The 20,739-nt window shown below is 31.9% G+C and overlaps 1 protein-coding gene across 1 annotated transcript; it reads right to left on the bottom strand.

Moving 5' to 3' along the window:
* Nucleotides 1-16,504: 16,504 nt before the first annotated feature.
* On the bottom strand, nucleotides 16,505-18,077 carry LOC133197860 (perlucin-like protein). The gene is made up of 4 exons (XM_061334046.1): nucleotides 17,993-18,077; nucleotides 17,111-17,190; nucleotides 16,917-16,992; nucleotides 16,505-16,740 (listed from the first exon to the last, which is right to left on the bottom strand). The coding sequence occupies exons 1-4, from the start codon at nucleotides 18,075-18,077 to the stop codon at nucleotides 16,505-16,507; spliced, it is 477 nt and encodes a 158-aa protein (XP_061190030.1).
* Nucleotides 18,078-20,739: the final 2,662 nt, after the last annotated feature.

The raw sequence follows: 20,739 nt of genomic DNA, 5'->3' as shown, positions 1-20,739 counted from the left end.
TTTTTATTTTTTTTTCAAATTATGACCCCTGGGGTAGTGTTGGGCCACAATTGGGAATAAATTTTTTAAGTAGGAATATATAAGAAAAACATCTTTAAAATCTTCTTCTTAATAACAACAAAGCTGTGATTATTCATATTGAAATAGAAGTGTCCGTAGAGAATGTAAATTCAATTTTGTTCCAACCATGATTCCTATGGGTAGAGTTGGGCCACCATAGGTGATACAAATTTTATGTAGGAATATCTTCGAATCTCTGAAAAGACACTTCTCAAGAACATGTTCTAATACAGAATTGATTAGATAGTGTGTTCATGTGAGGGATGTAGACCATGACCTTTTATTTACCTCTGAACTTTACTTTCGCACGATCCGTAACACTGAAGGGCCAACATCTCTTTTTTATCACGTTATATATCTAATGTTACAGATAATTTATTTCAATTTCAATAGATATCGCTCACCAAGGATCGATGTATTTTCAACTTAAACTGGGCGGTTTTGATTTTTTAGAAGTTCGCAGAGCCAAAAGGGTCCTAGGTGAACCTTTCACTTAATTTTAAAATACAATAAGCATGTTAAATGATTTTTCCCTAATAGCTAAGAATACTTATTATTGTCGCGCAGCTAGGTTAAGGCTGTCCGAAGGCTTAATATGCATTAAATATCTATTTTATATTGAGCTATGTTTTGATTTCAATGTGTTATCTATGTATACACAAACAGTTAAGTTGTAAAGAAAGTTGAATAAGGTATTACAAAAAAGCATTTTTGTGATGTCACCTGACTGTGTTGATCACGTGACGGACACATATGAATTTTCTTAAATGTTGCACAAAAATCGCATCGGCACAAGTGAAAAACAAAATTATTGTGAACGGCTTGTTACATAAACCAATTAAAGGTATTCTTGGGTATATATAAAGTGCTGGGGGCAAGTCTGAATTTTATTTCATAAGAAAATATGTCACGAGAAATTCAACTTACCCACATACAAGGGGTCATTTTCCACTCTTCATCGCAATTTATACAAAATAGGATAAATTACATACAATCCCCCAGCAAAATTCTGTTAGAGGACATATTTCTCTAGTAGGTTTACACAGAATATCTTCAATTAATCCTTATTATTCACTTGTGCCAGTCTAATATATATAAGATTTATAAATTCTAACTCTGCCTACAGATATGTAAGGGGGGCATTTCACATTCTTTTTTTTTTTAATTGTTTGAATACGTACATGTTAGACAAGAAAAAGTAATAACGATATTATACTGCAAATATTCACCATCATAACAGCCTTAAAACAACAATCCAGACACATGAATTAAACATCAACGTAAAAAAAATTCTACATGTGATGTTAAAGGAATGTAAAAGTTATGAGACTTTCCCCGTCATATCAGCTCAAGTATGCAGTGACTTGACGTCATATGCCATTATGACGTCATATCTAGGTAGTTCAGAGAAGTTACTACGGCTGGTACACTTTGACATTCTTCGGACAGCCTTATCCTAGCCGCGCGATCCATTGCCTTTGAAAGAGAAATGGCAGTCGTGATTGTTTCATAGGATCTTAATAGAAAAAAAAAATCCTTAAAATCCTTAAAAGAATTTAAAAAAAAAAGTAGTTACATAGTTTCCTGTATATACAAGCATCAAAATTCAATTTAGTATACACTTTTGTGGAATTATTACATCACTGAATGCATCCGCACCACTGAATGAAACGTTGAAAGAAGGAACAATGACTGATAAAAATTAATAATTGAAAATAAACAAATTCGTAACCAATGTGTATTTGCAGGATCAGATGCTTAATTGAAGTGAACACCCCTTGATGACCGTTGTTGTATAGTAGCAGTTCAACAAAACAGACCCCCCCAACCGACCCATCCCCCTCATCCGAGTAGCTAACTATAGAGTAGCTTTTTCACTGATAGAAGTTGCTATTTTATAGTCATACCCCCACAGTAAGATTGCTACTCCCACAATATGAAATTCGAATTTAAGATTAGGTGTTTATGAAAAGTCAATCAACATTTAAAAACTTGATTTATTGTTTAAAAAGCTATATTGACTTACCTGTGTATTTGAAAAATGCATTACCGATGTAAAACGTTTAATTCTATATAAACATATTTTAAAACTGAAAAATAAAACGGAAAGGAGCATTGTTTTGTTCCCTTAAGAAGCAAAATTTTGAAAATCTCCAGAATTGTACACTTTATTTATATATTTTATAAGGAAAACGTTTTTAACAGAACTAAATATTTATAGTTTAAACATAGTTTATCGGCATTTTTGTGACGTCACAAGCAATTAGGATATCTGTTATCCTCAAAAAAGTTGAAAAAAAATGTGCAAAATTCGTTCGATTCTCATTGAAAAAATTAGTACAGCTAATATGTGCGTTTGCCACAGAAAAAAATCATAAATATCTTTGTTATCATAATTCTACACATTAATAGATCCATCAGTTTCATAAGGTGCAGATCTGTGGTCAAAGATTTTTTTTTTTTTAATCAAACTTTTAATTTGATGTTAATACTCTTTGTTCACTCAAAATTATTGGTAGTTTTCGTCACCTTTTTGACGACATTATTATAAATGGCGTCATGTTTGTTGAAAATAAGTACACTTTCAGCTCTGCAGGTGTCCTCCTGGTTTGCATCAACATCACAGATTTCTCCATCATATTTGACAATCATAACAGAAAATAGTTCTTTAATTTAGAAAATTAATATGTATGATACAACTATATCATATAAAAAGAATATAAGATATAATTATGCGATCAAAATGCACATACTTTAAATTTATATTGATCAAATCTTTACTGAAAACAAGAAAAAAACACTACCAAATTTCCTTTGGTCCATTTCATATAACTATTTATCTTTAATTTTGGTAAGGGATTTTTTGGAAGGTGCAGTTTTCTGAAGCCTGATTGAGATTAAAGTATAACATCAAAGTCTGATAAAAGAAATCGCATTTATTTAACACATGTTCTACCATCTTTGAGTAAAATGTAAATCTATAAGTAACTATAGTAGTTTTTTGTTTGGGTAAAATTGGAATTGATGGTCTTCAATGATATCTTCTTCGTGGATTAAGGTGAAGATTTGCAGGTTTAATTTTTCTCGAAAGAAATCTGGCAATGGTTCACAAATTAATATTCTTTAAAAAAAAAAAAAAAAAAAAAACAACATTAGTAATCAAGTACGACTTTTCAACACTTTATACAACCATTCCCCACGAAAAATCAAATTCCACGCTTTTTTGCATCATTGACAGCTGATTTTTTAATAAAAAATGAAAACTAGTAAATATACTTAGCTTGTCATTGGACATTTGCAAAATTATCTTGTTAAAAAAACATTTGATTGTACACACAAGTACTCTGAAAATGATATTAAAAAGATGCTTGAGTTTGAGTTTTGAAATTGCGCCCCATCATTACAAGACCATTTTTTTTTTCATTCATATGAAGCAGAATTTATTCTTAAACATTTACATGAGAAGAGGAAAACGCTCGTCGTTGCAGTAAACTAGATATTTTTTTTAGATATGTCGACGACGTTTTATCAATTAACAATTATTACTCCCATTTATATGTCGATTCGATATATCCAATGGAATATAATAATAAAGAACAGTATTTAATCTCGAAAGTCTAGAGGTTGTATCAGGTGCCATGGAAGGGTGGGCATGCCCTGCCGACCGGTCACACCCGCTGCGTGCTCCTTGTCATGATCGGGAAACAAAATCCGGAAAAATCCATGGACAGTTCAGTGCATAAAAAAATGGCTTACAATTAGTATGAAAAACGTCAATCAGCATTTGACTCAATGAGAGGCTGTATGTGCCGACAAGGTCATTGTATCGACCGAAAAAACTTGCGAAATGATGGATTCAAACAAGGCTGTTGATATCCATGTTTCTTCAACTTGTTTGTCAATAGCTTGCCTCGTTTTAGAAATCGTTCATACGTAGAGTATGCTCTTGTGTATTGAATCAACTGAGAGACATAAACCTCACATGCAGGTGATAAGGGTATATTGCTACATAAGTAAGGGAAGCTGACGATTGAAAAGTTAAAATCAACGTTTTAGTGAACGTTTATCGTAAAGCTTCGTTGTTAGGTTATCATTAACGTCTTCTCCTATCAGAATATCTATATATAAAACAGATGTGTCAGAATCTGTGGTATCTTTTATTTCAAGCTCACTGGGATATATCGAGTCGACATATAAATGAAAGTAACTATTGTTGATTGATAATACGTCGTCGTTATATCGAAATGTCGAGTTGAAGGTCACATAAAGTATTTTCTTCTTCTCATGTAGAAGATTTTTAATAAATTCTGCTTCATATGAAAACAAAAATAGGTCTGCTAATAAGGAGGCGCAAACCGGTCTTCAAAAATTACATAGATATTGTAAATCAAAAACTCCAGCATCTTTTTAATATCATTTTCACTTGTGTGTACAATCAGAGTGCCTTTTAACAAAATAGCTTTGTAAATGACCAATGATTAGGTAAGTATATTTACGACTTCCATTTTTATTGAAAAAAAAAACAGCTCTCTATAAAAAAAAGCCTGGACTTTTGTTTTGTTGAATGGTTGTATACAGTGTTGAAAAGAACGTTGTTGAAGCAATGTTGTTTAAAAAATGTTACTGAGTACAATTCTCTTTTCTGCTTGAACTTTCAGTAAGGCATGCAATTCTCGGGGATACATAATTAGCGTCTCTCAAATAGTGACCTGCATTCTCATTGGTTAAGAAATGAATAACATTAGCAACTTTAGATTGTTGTTAATAAACAATGAGATGAATACACCACACCTCTTTATTGTAAGAAAAGATATTATTGGTTCCTTGCGTCACTCGTTGACGTCTGACCCATTTTTATCCCATGTGTGTTTCACCCGTGAATGAAAGCAATGTAAAGTTCAGTATTGATGAGCTAATCTGGCAATCAATGAGAATCTAGGTCACTATTTGAGAGACGCTAATTATGTATTGCCGAGAATGTCACGCCTTACTGAAAGTTCAAGCAGAAAAGAGAAATGTACTACAGAAACAGTGTCAAATTTCTTTAGAAAAATTACTCCTGCAAATCTTCATCTTAAACCACGAAGAAGATAGCATTGAAGACCATCATTTCCAATTTTACCCAAACTTAAGATCTTAAACATCTTTAAAAAGTGAACTTGTAGTAAAAGATACCGCAGAGTCTATATAACACATCTGTTTCGTATTTGGATGTTTTACTAGAAAACGACGGTAATGGTAACTTTACAACAAAACTTTATGATACACATGATGACTTTAACTTTTCTATCGTCAGCTTCACTTACATATGTAGCAAAAAACACTGATCACCTGTATATGGGTTTTATGTCAGCTAGTTAATTTGTTGGGCAAGAGCATGCTCTACGTGCAATCATTTTTTTTTTAAACGAGGCAATCTTAGAACTAACAAGTTGATCAAATACGGATATCAGCAGTTCCGTTTGAATTCATAATTTTCAAGTTCTATGATCGATACAGTGACCTTATCAGCAGATACAATCTATCATTAGGTCAAATGATGACTGACGTTTTTTCATACTAATTGTTGGGTCATTATTTACACACTGAAACTTCTACAGATTTTTCCGTTCAGCCGATCATGACAAGGAGCACACGGCGGATGAACATGAATGATCATGCTTGAGTTCGATTTCATAAGTTGTTTATCTATGTATGTGAACTTTTAGCAAAATACTGAACAGATTGAGTTTGGTTCTGTTTCTCCTTTAATTAATTGTGTTTGTTTGTTTGCTGGTTTACGTCCCTTCTAGATTTTTTTTCAAGCGTATTGAGACGCTATTACTTGCCGTTGGGGGGAGCAGTGCAAACACGGGCTTCCAAAAACTTCAGAGGCGGGATTCAGGTACCTTGGAGGAGTAAGCATCCCATGTCGAAAGTTCACATACATAGATAAGACAACTTATGAAATCGAATTGAAGCATGATCATTCATGTTTCAGAAGGTTTTTTTTCTTCATGAAACTAAATGAAATATCCCTTGTATTCTTTTTCAACTGTTCTGTCTCGAAGGCAGATTTTGAATATCAAAGAGGAATGAGTAAATCACGGATGGAATTCAAAGAGGATTAATTTTCTTGCATGATATATAAAATCCTTAAAAAATGTGATGAAAAACTTTTTTGTAAACATTACTTTTTATTCAATAATTTGGAAATGACATCTCCAGAACTTTGTCAATCTGAATGTATTAATTTCCAAACACGAGTGATAAAGTGAAACAACTTTCTTAAAAACTACATTTTCTTGTTTTGATTTTTGAAATAAATTGGTGAATTAAATGTCAAATCAATCTTAAGGGTTAACGTTTCTTTTAATTAATTTTTTTAGATTTTTATTTCTGATATTTGAAGTTGTTCACAAAACATGTGCAAGTATTTCTAAATGTAATACAAAATGTACATAGATATATTGATAGTACAGTAACGCAAGCTTAATACGTAGTGCCACATATATGTAATATAAGGACATAGATAAAATTAAGGGGGGGGATGAAATATAATGGGCACAGTTTCATTGTTGCTTAAATTGTTGATTTTTTTTTTTTTTCAAAAACAGGGAAGAAACTAAATTTAGACAAAGCAGCTTGGTATGTAAAACTTTTATCTGTAAATCAATGCGGTCAAAATTTAATTGCTGAATTAGAAAGCTTGTTCTTGAGATCTTTCACAGAAAAAAAAAAAAAATATGATGTAGAGGAGGTTACGTGCTGACTGTCAAGCATTCCCCCCCCCCCCTGCAACGGAAAGCATATGCCATAAAGCTTTAAAATAAACTATGTTTTCTTAGTCATGGATAGAATTTCCAAAGAGCAAAATCCACGAACCATCAAAAATGGACTCATTCCAAAAATTAACGTGGTTTTTATTATAGATAGTGTAGACTGTTAGCTTTTCATAACCTTTTGTCTTTTTTCGATATCTTTTATACTTTTTTAAAAGGAGATCTTGCAGTATGGCAGTGTTTTGATGGAAAAATGCAATAGGAACGTCATTTTTTGTAATGTAACGTCACGTCAAAAGGCGATAGAAGTGACTATCGGATTATAATGTACCGATATATGAACAAAGGACTTGAAATTAAATAATTGGGAATAGACATTTATCTTATCAACATCATAATCAATTTATGACTATATTAAAAAGCAGATAAAAATGTTCATTTTATATACATATGTACATATACCCGTCGATTACCCATCTAAGAATAAACAGAATATATAAGTATTACCTGATATGTTGTTCAAAATATATCTTTACTGCAAGAAATTAATAAAGATAGAAATTTGTGTTTATACCGGGCTCATTTTGAATGTTTCTATACAAAGAGTACATGTGACATTTAGATAAATTCTTATCTATATTGCTAACCAAACTTTCATACGCGTACGGGAGATTCGGCCGCAACTCAACGGATAGTGTATTTATTAAAAAAAAAAAAAAATAGTGATTCGTGCCGGGTTGTAGAGATAAGTGATGTTTCCTTTTTTCTCAAAACATATCATTATCGATAGATCTATAAATATATACTGAAACGCAAAAGAAACGCAACCTCCTATTTTAGGGGGAATATTATCTATAAGATATAATTTTGAACCTAAAAAGTAAGGATATCTTCAACTTTGTAAATATCTGTAATTTAACGGTTGAATGATTTTCATAACATTACCGGAATTTAAGCTTGAGTCCGCTTAACAGAAATCAAAAATTGCATGTTTTACAAAACATTTGGCAATAATATGGGGTTTTAATGGTTTGTATCTGTTCATCATAAGTAATGCAGCAATATTCCAAAAAATAAATTATCCTTTCTTTTCGGTAAGCTATGCCAAGGCTTCCTGAAAATGACTTAAGTACACATTTCTATTCCTCTAGCTGGAAAATCTCAAAATAAAGGTGATGGAGAGTTGCAGGTGCAAATATGCAATACATCACGCCTCAAGAGGCTCTTACGTATCATTCGCGTGAATGACAGTCCTTGGACCAGAAGTCCAAGAGTTACTACAGTTGGGGGGAGGGGGGGCACTATCAACTACCAAACATTCCTTGAAGAGCAAAAAAAAAGTCATCAGACGTTTTTATTAAGGGGGCAGAAACATATAGTAGCTAGGTTTTCTATAGTAATCTATATATTGGGGGGGGGGGATGCTCCCCCGGTTCCTAACTTCCTACGGCCATGTATATTGTGTTTAAATGTTAATCAGTGTACAGTCATTTGTAACGAGGGTTGTACTGGTCAATAAAACTTGACAAGAACTTTTTATACATAAGACTGTGGTAATTAAACAATTAATACAGAAGACTACGGAAGGCCTAATTACCATAGATCTACATATTTTACTCGTTATTGACATTAATGTACTCACGATTGAATAATTATGAATTTTTTGAAACATACATGTATCAATTCCCTTTTCTTCTTTCTTGTCAAAGTGTATGACATTTTTTTTTTGCTCGTCATGTCATTCATTTTTCTTGATGACACCCACCCCCACCTCTTTAAAAAAAAAAAAAAAAAGATGCCCCGTATACCTGAATATTTTTAGTAATTTCCATAGGGACATATATTTAAAATATGCATTTTGCTTCTGGAAACACATATGAGGTATGTCTCATAAACGAAAATACGTGTATCAAAACAAATATTGTCGACGTAATTAAAAGATATAGGAGCAAATACAGGCGCGTAGCCAGAGTGGAGCTGATGTGTACGCAGGGAACGGCAGGGGGACTGGGGGCCGCCCTGAGTGTCCCAGGAGATCCAGGGTGAAACCCTGATGGGGGCCCAGGGGGCAAAGCCCCCGTAAGCTAGCTCCATGGTTTTTCCAAATATTTCAGTCATTTTCTTGCGGGAAATATGCTGTATCGTTTTTCTTTAGAAATAAAAACCTTATTTATACTGTTTTAACACAAAGCTTATCTTCCACGGAAATTTATTATACGAGTATTTGAGGCTGGATATTTTACCGATTTATTGGAATCGTCTGCGCTTTTTATTGTATAATGTTCAGCAACAAGTAAAATAAATGTTAGTTTAAAAAACTATTGAATTTTAAATTATATACTACATGTATTTGATTAATTCAACGATATGATTTTAAATTTAATTTCTCAAATACCTTTCGAAAATGTCAATATGTTGTAGATTTACAAACTAATAGATAATTTATTTGAATTTGGTAATAATTTGATAATAGATTTCACATTTGATTGTATAGACATGCTATCGCAAAATTTTATTCGAAATAATATGACCAAAAATATATATATAAAATCAAAAAAAAAATTAAAAAGTAAATAAAACGAAAATTTTGCTGGATGATATTGCGATATCTCTTTCTGTCGCTCTCTCTCTCTCTCTCTCTCTCTCTCTCTCTCTCTCTCTCTTGTAGATCTCATGCAGCTACGCGCCAAAAATATGCTTTGAATATTTTGTTTAGTCAGAAACCAGACAAATATCCTTCCTTTGAAAAAAGATGAAAATTACTTTTTCACTCTTTTATATGCATGTGCATAAGAATTATTTGATTGGTATATAGGTATAAAAATAAAGATTGATTGCGACTACATGTTTATACAAATTTTGTATGTTTGTTTCCACATGGGGATTCGTCAAAAACATGTGCGTTTTACGCACCCGCATATGAGTTCTATTTTGGATCCAGTTTACAGAAAATCTCAATGTTAAAATTTGTAATGATTTATTTTAATGATATTTTTTTTTCCTCTGTCTAATTAATATATTTAACAAAACAACAGCAAGTTAGGTCCATAAAAGAATTAGAAAACTTTTTCTTAATTAAGCAAAACCACAATGACTACATCTTTTATGACATCACAAATGACGTATATAATGAGTACGTCACGTAAAACATACATGATCATAATATAAGTTTTTTTTTTTCCAATTTCGATTTCAGAAAATGTAATTTATAGATTCTTTTCCACTTTATCGTCTGCACATGAAACAAACAATCGAGTGCTTCTCTATCACCTTGTGTGTTATCTATGGATATTAAGTGTAATATGAAGCACCCATTAAGGATTGATTATCAACAATTATTGATTCTTGAAGGCATCAAAATAAACTGATATAAAGTCATATTTCGTATTTGCCACAAGCAGGACCAACGATAATAATGGGCATGTACATTTGTATTTGTGGTATTTATACAGATGGTAAGTATGACAATTGTTCTTGCCTGTGGCCTCGTCTTTAAAAAAAAATGTCGAAAAATTGACATTTTTTATCGCATTTTAGAAACCATCACATGTTCTAATCGTAAGATGTGCCTATCGGCGCATCATATGACAATTTTTTTTAGATGTGGGATAGAAGTGTGTTGTCCACTTACCCAAAAAATATAATACCCCTCTTGAATCGATGCTTTAAATTTGTGTAAAACACGAGGAAATACATGTATATGATAGTTTGTGGCCATGATAGTTCTTTCACATGCAATGATTTTTTTTTTCTTTTTTCAAAACGCTCAACACGAGCGCACTCGTTACGGGTAAATATTTTTATTGGAAAACATTTCTGGAATAGTGATTGTTACTTTTCTGTTTTAATATTTTGCCGTAACGAATGTGCCCTATGTGTAAATCACGATTAACTGTGCAATTTTCGGCATTTTCCCGGAAAAATTCGAACCATGGTGAGGTTTAGAATTTAGTTTGACATCATTAACATCCGGTTTCGACGGAATTGTTACACGTGTGAAATGTCTCAGTGTTCTAGGGTGCGAATTGCCAAAAACATTTACTCTAAAGCCCTCTTTAATTTTATCATATTTGCTAGGCCATATAAGGCATATTGTGGGTCGAGTTTTTTATGCTAATGAAACGAATAAACAGCAACTACTTAATTGATTGATGAAATCCCTCGTACAGTACCCGCATCGTTATTCTTTACAGGATACACGATACGATAGGATACACGCACGATACGATAGGATAAACGCACGATACGATATGATACGATAGGATACACGCACGATAGGACAGGTTACACGCACGATAGGATAAACGCAAAACACGATAAACGCAAAACACGATAAACGCAAAATACGATAAAGATATGGTGTTTTTGTCAATAAAATTGATCGTCATCAAATTCAAACTGTAATTATTTTAAGAATAATTCCACTCTATGATGGAAATTAGGCGATTTTTTTTCTTTTTTTTTTTGTGTAATTGTACAAAAATGTCGAAATTCCTTCGAATCGTTAAATTTGAATTTTGAGTCCGTAGACAAGCGAAGTTTTACACCCAAGTGCAATAAATTCACGAAACGCTTTAAATATATTCATTATTTTAACAAATAAAACCTTATGAAATTCATAACAAACATTGATTATTTTTACGGAAAAACATGTAAAAAAAAAAAAATGAAATATTTGGATTCAATATCTTTTGCTAGAAGTCTGCGAAGTATCCAGAATCGCCTTTAATAGTTTGTATTTAATAATTCAAAAAAAAAAAAAAAAAAAAAAAAAAAAAATACTAGTCATAATTTAGTGGAGGGGGGGGGGACTGAAAAATTATTGTTATAATTATTTTAAGGTTAATGCTTTCTCCTCCAAGTTTTCACGAATTTGATTTATATTTTATATAAATTGATTAATTTCTTTTACGTTTTAAAACTGCTGAAGTTGCTAGTTGCATTGAGACAGACCGTGTACTGGACTGTGAATAATTAATCTCTCCTATATATAAATATATATGTCACACATATCCCGTGCACATAGAAATTATTTACATATTCCAAGTACATACATTGTATATGTATATTTGAGGAAGGAGACCTGCGAAAAAAATCGAATTTAATAAAATTAATAAACGTCACTAGATCTGTCATCATTTATTATCCGAAAAAATATCTCATTTCCATTCTGTTGTATTTATTTTGGTATTTTTATAGGCCTGTAAGATTAAACTAGAAGGGAGCATGCAGTCGTATAAATAAAAAAATGTTACAGTGTACCAGCATGTGTAGTATACAGTAGTAATATGATGCTTATATAATATTGCCCATCGAGAATAATAATGTCATTAGCCATTTTTGTTTGCATTTCAAAACATTTCTTTTTAGACCCCACCCCCTCCCCCCGGCCGCCCCCATAGAAATAATATTGCTTTCTTAGCGTGCTTGTGTTATAAGCATTTACAATAACAGAATTTGTATCTACTATAGATACATGTAAACTAAGCTTACAATGTATATGAATATATTTATTGGGTACTTAAGCTTTGTATTAAATAACATTGAATGGTAACGTACACTTGTTTACAACATATTAGAACACACACAAAAAATAATAATAAATCAATTTCCACAATTTGACAAGTGGATTTTCGGATTGCATAATTGTCAATTATTGCTATTAGACTTTGTAATAATTGTTACAAAACTTATCTTATATAGGGCGACATCGGCAAAATTAGACAAAACTTTGTAAATTATGAACGTCTTAACCCCATTTGAGGCACAGTCAGCGGGGAAGGGGGGAGAGGGGGTTCCATAACCCCTCCCCCCCCCCCGCAAAAAAAAAAAATCCGATTCAAAATGAAAAAAAAATAAATAAATAAATAAAAAAAATTAAATTAAATAAATAAATAAAAATAAAACAACAATTTATATTGACTTCTTCAATATAGTCACGTATTATATGCAATCGATAAACACGAATAAAATTAAATACAAGGTATTTACCAGTCTTGTGTATCACCAAAGAACCGGGCGATTTTTTTTTTTCATGTATCTTTGAGACGCCTTTACATGTAACAACGACAGACAACACAGAAAACCCTCAGATCCAGAAGTACCACATGCGCATTTTTTTTATTTGATCACACCAATCATGTTTATGACTGTAAACCAATAAAAATTACATAAAAATATACAAATGAACTAAATCAACGGAGTTTGGAGGACAAACCTCGCCTATATTTTATTTAATTCAATTATTCAATTTTTAATCTGTAACGGAAGTGTACATTTACCAATTTTCTTAGTATAAAATCTTTAATTGTTAATTAAGTGTTGTTCATAAAAATTATGAACAATATCCAGAAAATAAGTATATGCATTTCATTGAAACCCAGTAGGGTTCAAGGTAAATACTTGACACCAGCTGAGAGCTAGAGTTCAGGTATGTCTACGTTGAATACACACGGGCCGGTCATGTAGGGGAAAGGGGGTAGGGGTCTTGACTTGACAAGAAGACAGTGTACTGATTAAGCAGGTAGGTGCCAGTTCTCTTGTCACGGCAGCGCTTCCACCTGTCACTAAGTTACGGTATAGATTACTTCATCTCCGCGCCGAAGTAGGTAAGATGTATAATAAAAAAAAAATGTGTGGTTTTGTCTATTTATGTATTTATTTTTCACATCTTCTAAATGCAGTAGTTAAATATGAATGGCAAACATCTATATTATAATATATACTTATCAGAGAAAAATAATAATACAAAGGAACAACAAAACTTGCGCGCATAGACAAAATTTATGTTTCCGTTATTGATAAAAAGGATAGCCTTAATAAAGATAGGCCTACTGATATTTTTTAATTCATAATTTATTTTTTGCACACATACCTAATGTTTTATGTTTCTATAATTATCAAAACAAAGGTAATTATAAGTGTCTCGCTTTCGTGACTCTGACTGTGTAAAGGGATTATAATATTTCTATCTTTGACAAAAATATTTCTTACATATCGACAAATTAAAAAAAAAAAAACAAAAAACGAATGACTCAAATAGTAGATCGATTATTTCATGTACAAAAATAGAATTTGACTTTCGATTTATGCTCTCTGCTTGGTGACGGTACTTGACGTTTATTTATTTATTTATTTATTTATTTATTTTCTTTAAAAGATATACCAGAGTTAGAGTATTAATTTCTCTTTTTGTTCAACAGTTAGATTAATCCTAAATAAATTAACAAAACGAAAGAAGAACTCGAGATATCTCGGGTGTTTCTTTTCAAGGTAAAGATGAAAAGCGAGGGTTTCCGAATGCACACGATAAACGCAAAACACGATACACGATAGAACCTGATAAACGATCTTCACGATAAACGCAAAACCTGATAAACGGAAAACACGATAGAAAACGCAAAACCTTATAAACGGAAAACACGATACGATAGGATACGATAGGATACACGTACGATACGACAGGATACACGCACGATACGATAGGATAAACGCACGATAGGACACAATAGATTTGTAAAGAATAACGATGCTGGTACTGTATCTCATATTTTCTTTAAAAAAATCACACAGTTAAAAATATTTATCGACAAATTACCTAGAGTATTTATAAATGAACTTAAATGTTCATTAAAAACCTTTTTTTTTTCTTCTCCAGAAAACCCGACTATTACTTTTTGAATTCCAAATTGTTGTTTTCCACAATGTATTTTTAATGTTTTCCATCATTTGCTTGAGGAAAAAAATACCTTTATTTAGAAACATACAACTCATCATTCATTATACTCTTAGTCAGGAAGGAAAATATATTTAATTTCAGATCTCAGGGCTCGTTTTCTTTTCATCTTTACTAAAAGACAAAGCTGAATTTCAAGAACTTACCATTTTTATACACTTTTAAAAGCTATTTGAGAAAAGGAGAAAAGAAACATATATTTTTTCTGATAAATTTTAATCCGCAGAATTTGGCTGGTTTTTTTTTTTTTTTTTTTTTTTTTTTTTTTTTTTTCTGTTCGCTTCATGATAGCAGCGAGAACGCAGCCCAGGTGTAAAAGGAGCTTAAATTCATTTTTAAACATATGAAAGCTTATGCATTCGAACAACATTAGAACATATGACAAAATTTGCTGTTTTATTTTTGTCGGAATGTGTCAATTATTAATAAAAAAATGTAATTTCAAAAAATATAATAATTGCATTTTTAAAAATGTTTTTACTTCTATTCGTGTCATGAAAAAAAAAAAAAAAAAAAAAAAAAAAACAAACTTTTATTTAGACGTTTTCATCAATGGTCGCACACATGAAATGACGAATTGTCAGTAATGGCGTTGTCCGTGAGAAAAGTTGTCATAGACCATCCATAATAATTTACCTCTGATAAAGCCAAATTACGAAAGGGAAAAAAAAACAATACACGATGTAAGATAGAATTAGAAACACTGTTTTGAAATAAAACATTGAATTATGGAACAGTAATCAAGCTCAAAAGTCAATTGAAACAACACACATTGTGAGAAAAGCAAACACGGACATCTAAAACATTAGAGGTCGGATCAGATGCCGTGGTGGAGTAAGCATCCCCTGTCGACCGGTCACACCCGCCGTGTGCTTCTTATCTTGATCGGGAAAGCGGAAACAAAGTTGTGTTATTGTCTACATTCACGATGATATTTCTTATAAAACGGACGATAAAACTGCACTTCATGATTTGCAAGATTGTTCAATCCAAACATGATTGTCACTGAGGATTTTGGGGGAAACTCAGCTGTTCGAATAACGGGTATGATTGACCCATTCCTTTTGTCATTGTTGATGACAGTTGAACATCGTCTTGTTTGGCCGTAGTGTACTTAGTTACACTCATCCATTAATTAAAGAATACTAAATGTTATCACAAGGTTGAGTGCAGGTTTCTATGTTCTTATGTTTTGCAGGTTTCTATGTTCTTATGTTAAAAAACGAAATGATAGGTATAAAGAGATGGAGAGAAATTTCTAAATGTGAAGGTTTTCCATCTATATTTAATTTATTCTGTTTTGTAGCAGTGAATTGACTTAGTTGAAAATCCTTATCCAGTATTCAATTTCTTAAAGACGTTAAATATTATCTTTCTAATTTTTAGATATTTTTGTGAAGTGATAGGTTTGTTCCACCTGGTGTTATTTCAGTTATCTTTGAAAATACTTTTTTATGGCTGTGCTAGATAAAAGTATAAAGACTAAACTTTATCTGTATTGAGCTATTTATAAATATTTAGCATCGCTTTTAAAGAAGAAATGCATTTACTTTTCTCTTTGTTGTACTTGATACGTGTATTAAATTCTCCGATTTGCACGCCATTTCTCATTAACAGTACTCGTTTCTATAATCAAAGTGAGTTGGTTATGATAAAATACAACTTGATACTTATACTTATTTTTATATCCTTATTTTATGTTGTGTTTATTCTCATAATAGAATACAACATATGTCATAATTGTTTTTGCAAACCCTTGTATAGTTGGATGTATATATGGGAGGTCTTAACCTAGCTTCGTATCACAATAGTACATTAATATTTCACTGTAGTAGACTATAATTTACAAAAATTTTACTACTACAATTAATTATAGTTTACGTTGCTAAATTTTAGCTTACAATAAAAACTTTGGTAAGTTATTAATGGAGTAAAGATCATGTTGACATCACATTTTAAAAGTCCCTTTCGTTTTCTTGCAGACGTAATCAAACTTATGATTACATGGATAATCATGCCACTGCCAATTGCTATCTTTATAAGCTACTGCGCAGTTTTCATTTCTTCCTCCGCCTGGTTGACCCTTGACCCAATCGCCATTATTCACCCTGGTGCCCGTGGATTCATAAACAAAGACACCTTCTTGACGATTATCTGTCACGCCAATCCACATCTTGTCATAACCTTAAAGCCAGTTAAATATACTGTTTTCTTATTCTCTTTCCTTTTTATTTAGGTTAATTTTTCTCTAAGTTGTTTCTTCGCATTTGAAAGAGGTGTATTTTTACTTTGTTTTAAAGTTTGAAATATCATGTTGCACAGAATACACAATTTTATATAAAAAAGAGAGACATGTTTACCTTTTGTTTTTGTAAGTGACTTTTCCCTTGGGCTTTGGTCTTCAAGGATATAAGCACCGGCTCTGTTACAAATTTCCTGTAAAGCATTGGTCACTGTGTTAACATTAACAAACCTATTTGAATCGTAATTTCATTTGAATTATTAGCAAAGCAGTCTTGAAAAAGTCCTCAATTTTCCTCTTAATTTTACTCACCTTTGCTGCACCAAATGTGGCACTGGTGTTTGAAAATAAGTAACAGTTGTTTTCTAATGGAATCCACACATCTGGACAAGCTGTTTAATGTACATAAAAGAGCTACAGTGAAACCTCGTTATCTCGAATTCGATGGGATCGATAGAAAAAAAAACTTCGAGATAACAAAGGTTTCCAGATGTTGGGTTGTAAAATACGATATTCAGATTAATCAGTAAATAAAGAAATTCTAGTACAAAAATATCAACATGCTTAACGTTGTTTCGAAGTCATAGATGAAAATATGTCCGTTTTTGCAAAGGACTTATTCAACGTTTTAGGTAGAATGTATTAATGTACAAGTCAAACATGCAAAAAACATGAGAAATCATGCCTTGCCATATCACTTAAGTCCATTTATTATTATTATTATTATTATTTTTTTATAAACTTAAAGAAGACCTCAATAGACGCTACTTTCATGCAAAAAAGCTGAGTGGTCAATATCTACGTTTTTCTATTTCATATGTAGATTTTAATAGGTTCATTTATCCTCATCTTTTGTCTCAAAGCATTGAATACAAATTCTCTGAATTAGCTTGAATATATTTACTATTTTTCCCTAAAACAAAATTAAATTTTATTGTGTTTAATTTATATAAATACATAAAACTTTTTTAATCTGACTAAGGTTGAAAAAAAATATCACAAACATACTTCAGACTTTTGGCCATGAAAAATCTTAAAATGACAAAGATTAAAACCGACTAGTAATTAAGAGTCGACTGCTTATTTTAAACTATACATGCATGCACATGCTTGATTTTTTTTTTTTTTTTTAATAATATATGATATAGACGGAAAACAGTTTTCTACTAATAGATAAAAAAAAATATATCCCACCTAAACAGTTTTGGAGTTTTTCTTGCTGACTGTGTATTTGCTGTTGCAAAGACTGTCCTTTGTCTATGAATAGAAAAGGTGACATGATACAATTCCTCTATGGCCTTGCCATTTAGGCAGTTTATATATACTTTTTTTTCGTTTAATCTAATTACAGTGATCTTTATAGAAACAACAAAAACTAGACTTTAAAGAAGGTGAAAGATTTTTTAATACAACTAAAGTAAATACTGGTGAGGTTGTTGTTCTTTTCCCGTAATCTGGTCACTTCTAGTTGTAAAAGTTCTTCACGTTCTGGGAAAATAGAAACAACATCAATATTCTCCTTACTATATAGATTTCCCAGAAATAATTGAATTTTTTTTTTGTATTTTTCCCCCAAATCTTTGCAAAATAAAATATAAAAATATATAAATATATATATATATATATATTATAATACATAATATAATATAATATATAAATATATATATATATAAATATTTTTTATATCATATTAAAATATGAAATCAATTTTTAATCGAAGGACAATACTTGCTACTGTCTTATGTTAGGTTTCGTTGCTCTCTTCCGACTGGGGATAAAAAATATTGGGTAGGTAAGTTGGTAGAGGCATTTTTTATTTGTTAAAGAAAAATGGCCTTATATTGAGTTTTTATAAATAACTTACAGCCCCTGAAACGTTCTACTTTCCCACTTGAACGGTGAGCGAACGCTGAACGAACGGTGAACGAACGCAGAGCGAACGGTGAGTGAACGATGTGTGAACGCTGAACGCAACTTGGTGAACGATGTGTGAACGCTGAACGGTGAGCGAACGCAGAACGCGAACGGAGCGCAAACGCGAACGCAAAGTGAACGGTGAACGAACGGTGAACGCAAGATGAACGATATATTCGGAATGCCTTTGATCTTTTCCTTGCATTGAAACTATTTTATTGTATTACAAGCTTATCTTTTAAAAAGATTGGTGAGCTAGCGCTGTAGCATAATAAAATACAGAAGAAGATATCCGAACCATTTGTTAAATTTGCTGAATAGATTAATTATTAATAGGAAGGCAGATTGGTGCACTGGGGGTTGAGTTTGTGTGTGGGGGGGGATGTCACAATTCAGAATGGTGAATCTAAGAGTGTGCTTCACGTCGGCAATGGCATAACTCCTAACTGTGCTTTAAGCATTCTGTATTTTACTGTAATTTCAATTTCGAGGTGAAAAGTAAAAGGTCAGTAGTACCAATGAGCACCTTCGGGCCTTTCCGGCAAGCTCGGAAAACATATCCGAGGTTGCCGCAGTTTTCCGAGCTTGCCGGAAAGATCCATGAAGGTAAATTAGAAAAGCTATGTATTCATTACAATTTTAGAAATAACAGTCTTGGTTTTATAAGACCCGAGTAACTGTTACTTTTTGTTCATTTACGTGCAGGTTAGACAACAAAACACGAAACTTCAGATCATATGTATTTTCAGATGATAAACTCTAAATTGCCATGTCTTTCCGACATACTCTGAAAAAAGATTTTTGTTGTTGTTGTTGTTTTTTCCGAGCTTGCTGGAATTATCCACTAAGGTGGTAGAACTGTAAGGAAAGCTAGATGTCTAGAATCTTGACATTATATGGCCAAATTTTTTCTTGTACTTTTATGTGTAGGTTAGACAATAAATTAAAAAAAAAAAATCAGAATCCGGATCAAGACTGGTATTGACTGTCTCTAACGTACGAAATGTATATCGCGCATATCAGACAGGAAAGGCCAGTGTAAATTCGGATCATTTCTATTTTTCTATGACAAAAAGAAATTGTTTTCGTACAGTCCATCTACAGTAGTTTTCCCAGAATCCCCGACCGTGAAGTCGAGCATGCGTATTTCAGAAATATAGACTAACGTAGTTGCTAGCGCTCGAGAGCGCTAGCAATAATGTCAGGTGCCAAAAAAAATAATAAATAAGTAAACCAATAAATGAATGAATAAATAAGTCAATAAAATAAATTCTCCAAAATTGTCCTAAGAAAGACGATTCATGCACATTAAGTTTTTAATCACACGATTTTTAACGCATTAAAACATTGCAATTGTTGCCGAACGCTGAAGTATAAAAGATATTTTTTTAGTTGGAAAATAAAAATGTTTATTCTTATTTGATAACAAATCAGAGAAAACCTCTGACTTATAGAATGAATTAAAGCGATTGTAACATCCATTCATATATGTATCTCCGTGTCAAGGCGATTTCATGTGAAGCAATAAAAAAAATTAATTACAAAGGTCAGTGGACGTTTTGCATTTATACGCTCGTATTTTAAATTTTTAATACAATAATATATTATGTGTCATTTCTATTTTTCATGATGATTTATTGAGCAGACTTCTACATGTATCTGTAGATGGCCGTGATTACACTCGTACAAGATAATACAAAGATACATATTCATATTATTTGTTATAAATTCAATTTTCAGAACTTGATATTTAAGTAATATGCTGTTATAATTTTTATCAAACAGACAAATGAGAGAGAGAGAGAGAGAGAGAGAGAGAGAGAGAGAGAGAGAGAGAGATATTCCCTTTTAGCCCCCCCCCCCTTCATTTCAGGTTTCACTAAATGTTTGCACCTATATCAAACAATAACTCTGATATTTTTTTCTAAATATATTAGACAGTGAAAGTAATTTTTTTTTTATCAACAAATCATATCCATCTGTTAGACAGTATTACTCGTTTTTATTTTCCTGCTTCAAGTTCACAC

This window comes from Saccostrea echinata, unplaced genomic scaffold (genome assembly GCF_033153115.1).
Source record: "Saccostrea echinata isolate AGI-Se365-2 ecotype Australia unplaced genomic scaffold, CSIRO_AGI_Sech_v1 ptg000032l, whole genome shotgun sequence".
In the NCBI taxonomy this organism is placed as follows: Eukaryota; Metazoa; Mollusca; class Bivalvia; order Ostreida; family Ostreidae; genus Saccostrea; species Saccostrea echinata.
The sequence above is the reverse complement of the archived record's forward strand: the minus strand, read 5'-3'. Positions and strand labels throughout refer to the sequence as shown.

Bases quoted from the DNA above. Each gene is read 5' to 3' on its own strand.
- LOC133197860 (XM_061334046.1), bottom strand. From the start codon at position 18,077: ATGTCACCTTTTCTATTCATAGACAAAGGACAGTCTTTGCAACAGCAA. The intron at 17,191-17,992 runs GTGGGATATATT...TACATTAAACAG, and splicing joins AAAACTCCAAAACTGTTTAG to CTTGTCCAGATGTGTGGATT. The intron at 16,993-17,110 runs GTGAGTAAAATT...AATGCTTTACAG, and splicing joins CCACATTTGGTGCAGCAAAG to GAAATTTGTAACAGAGCCGG.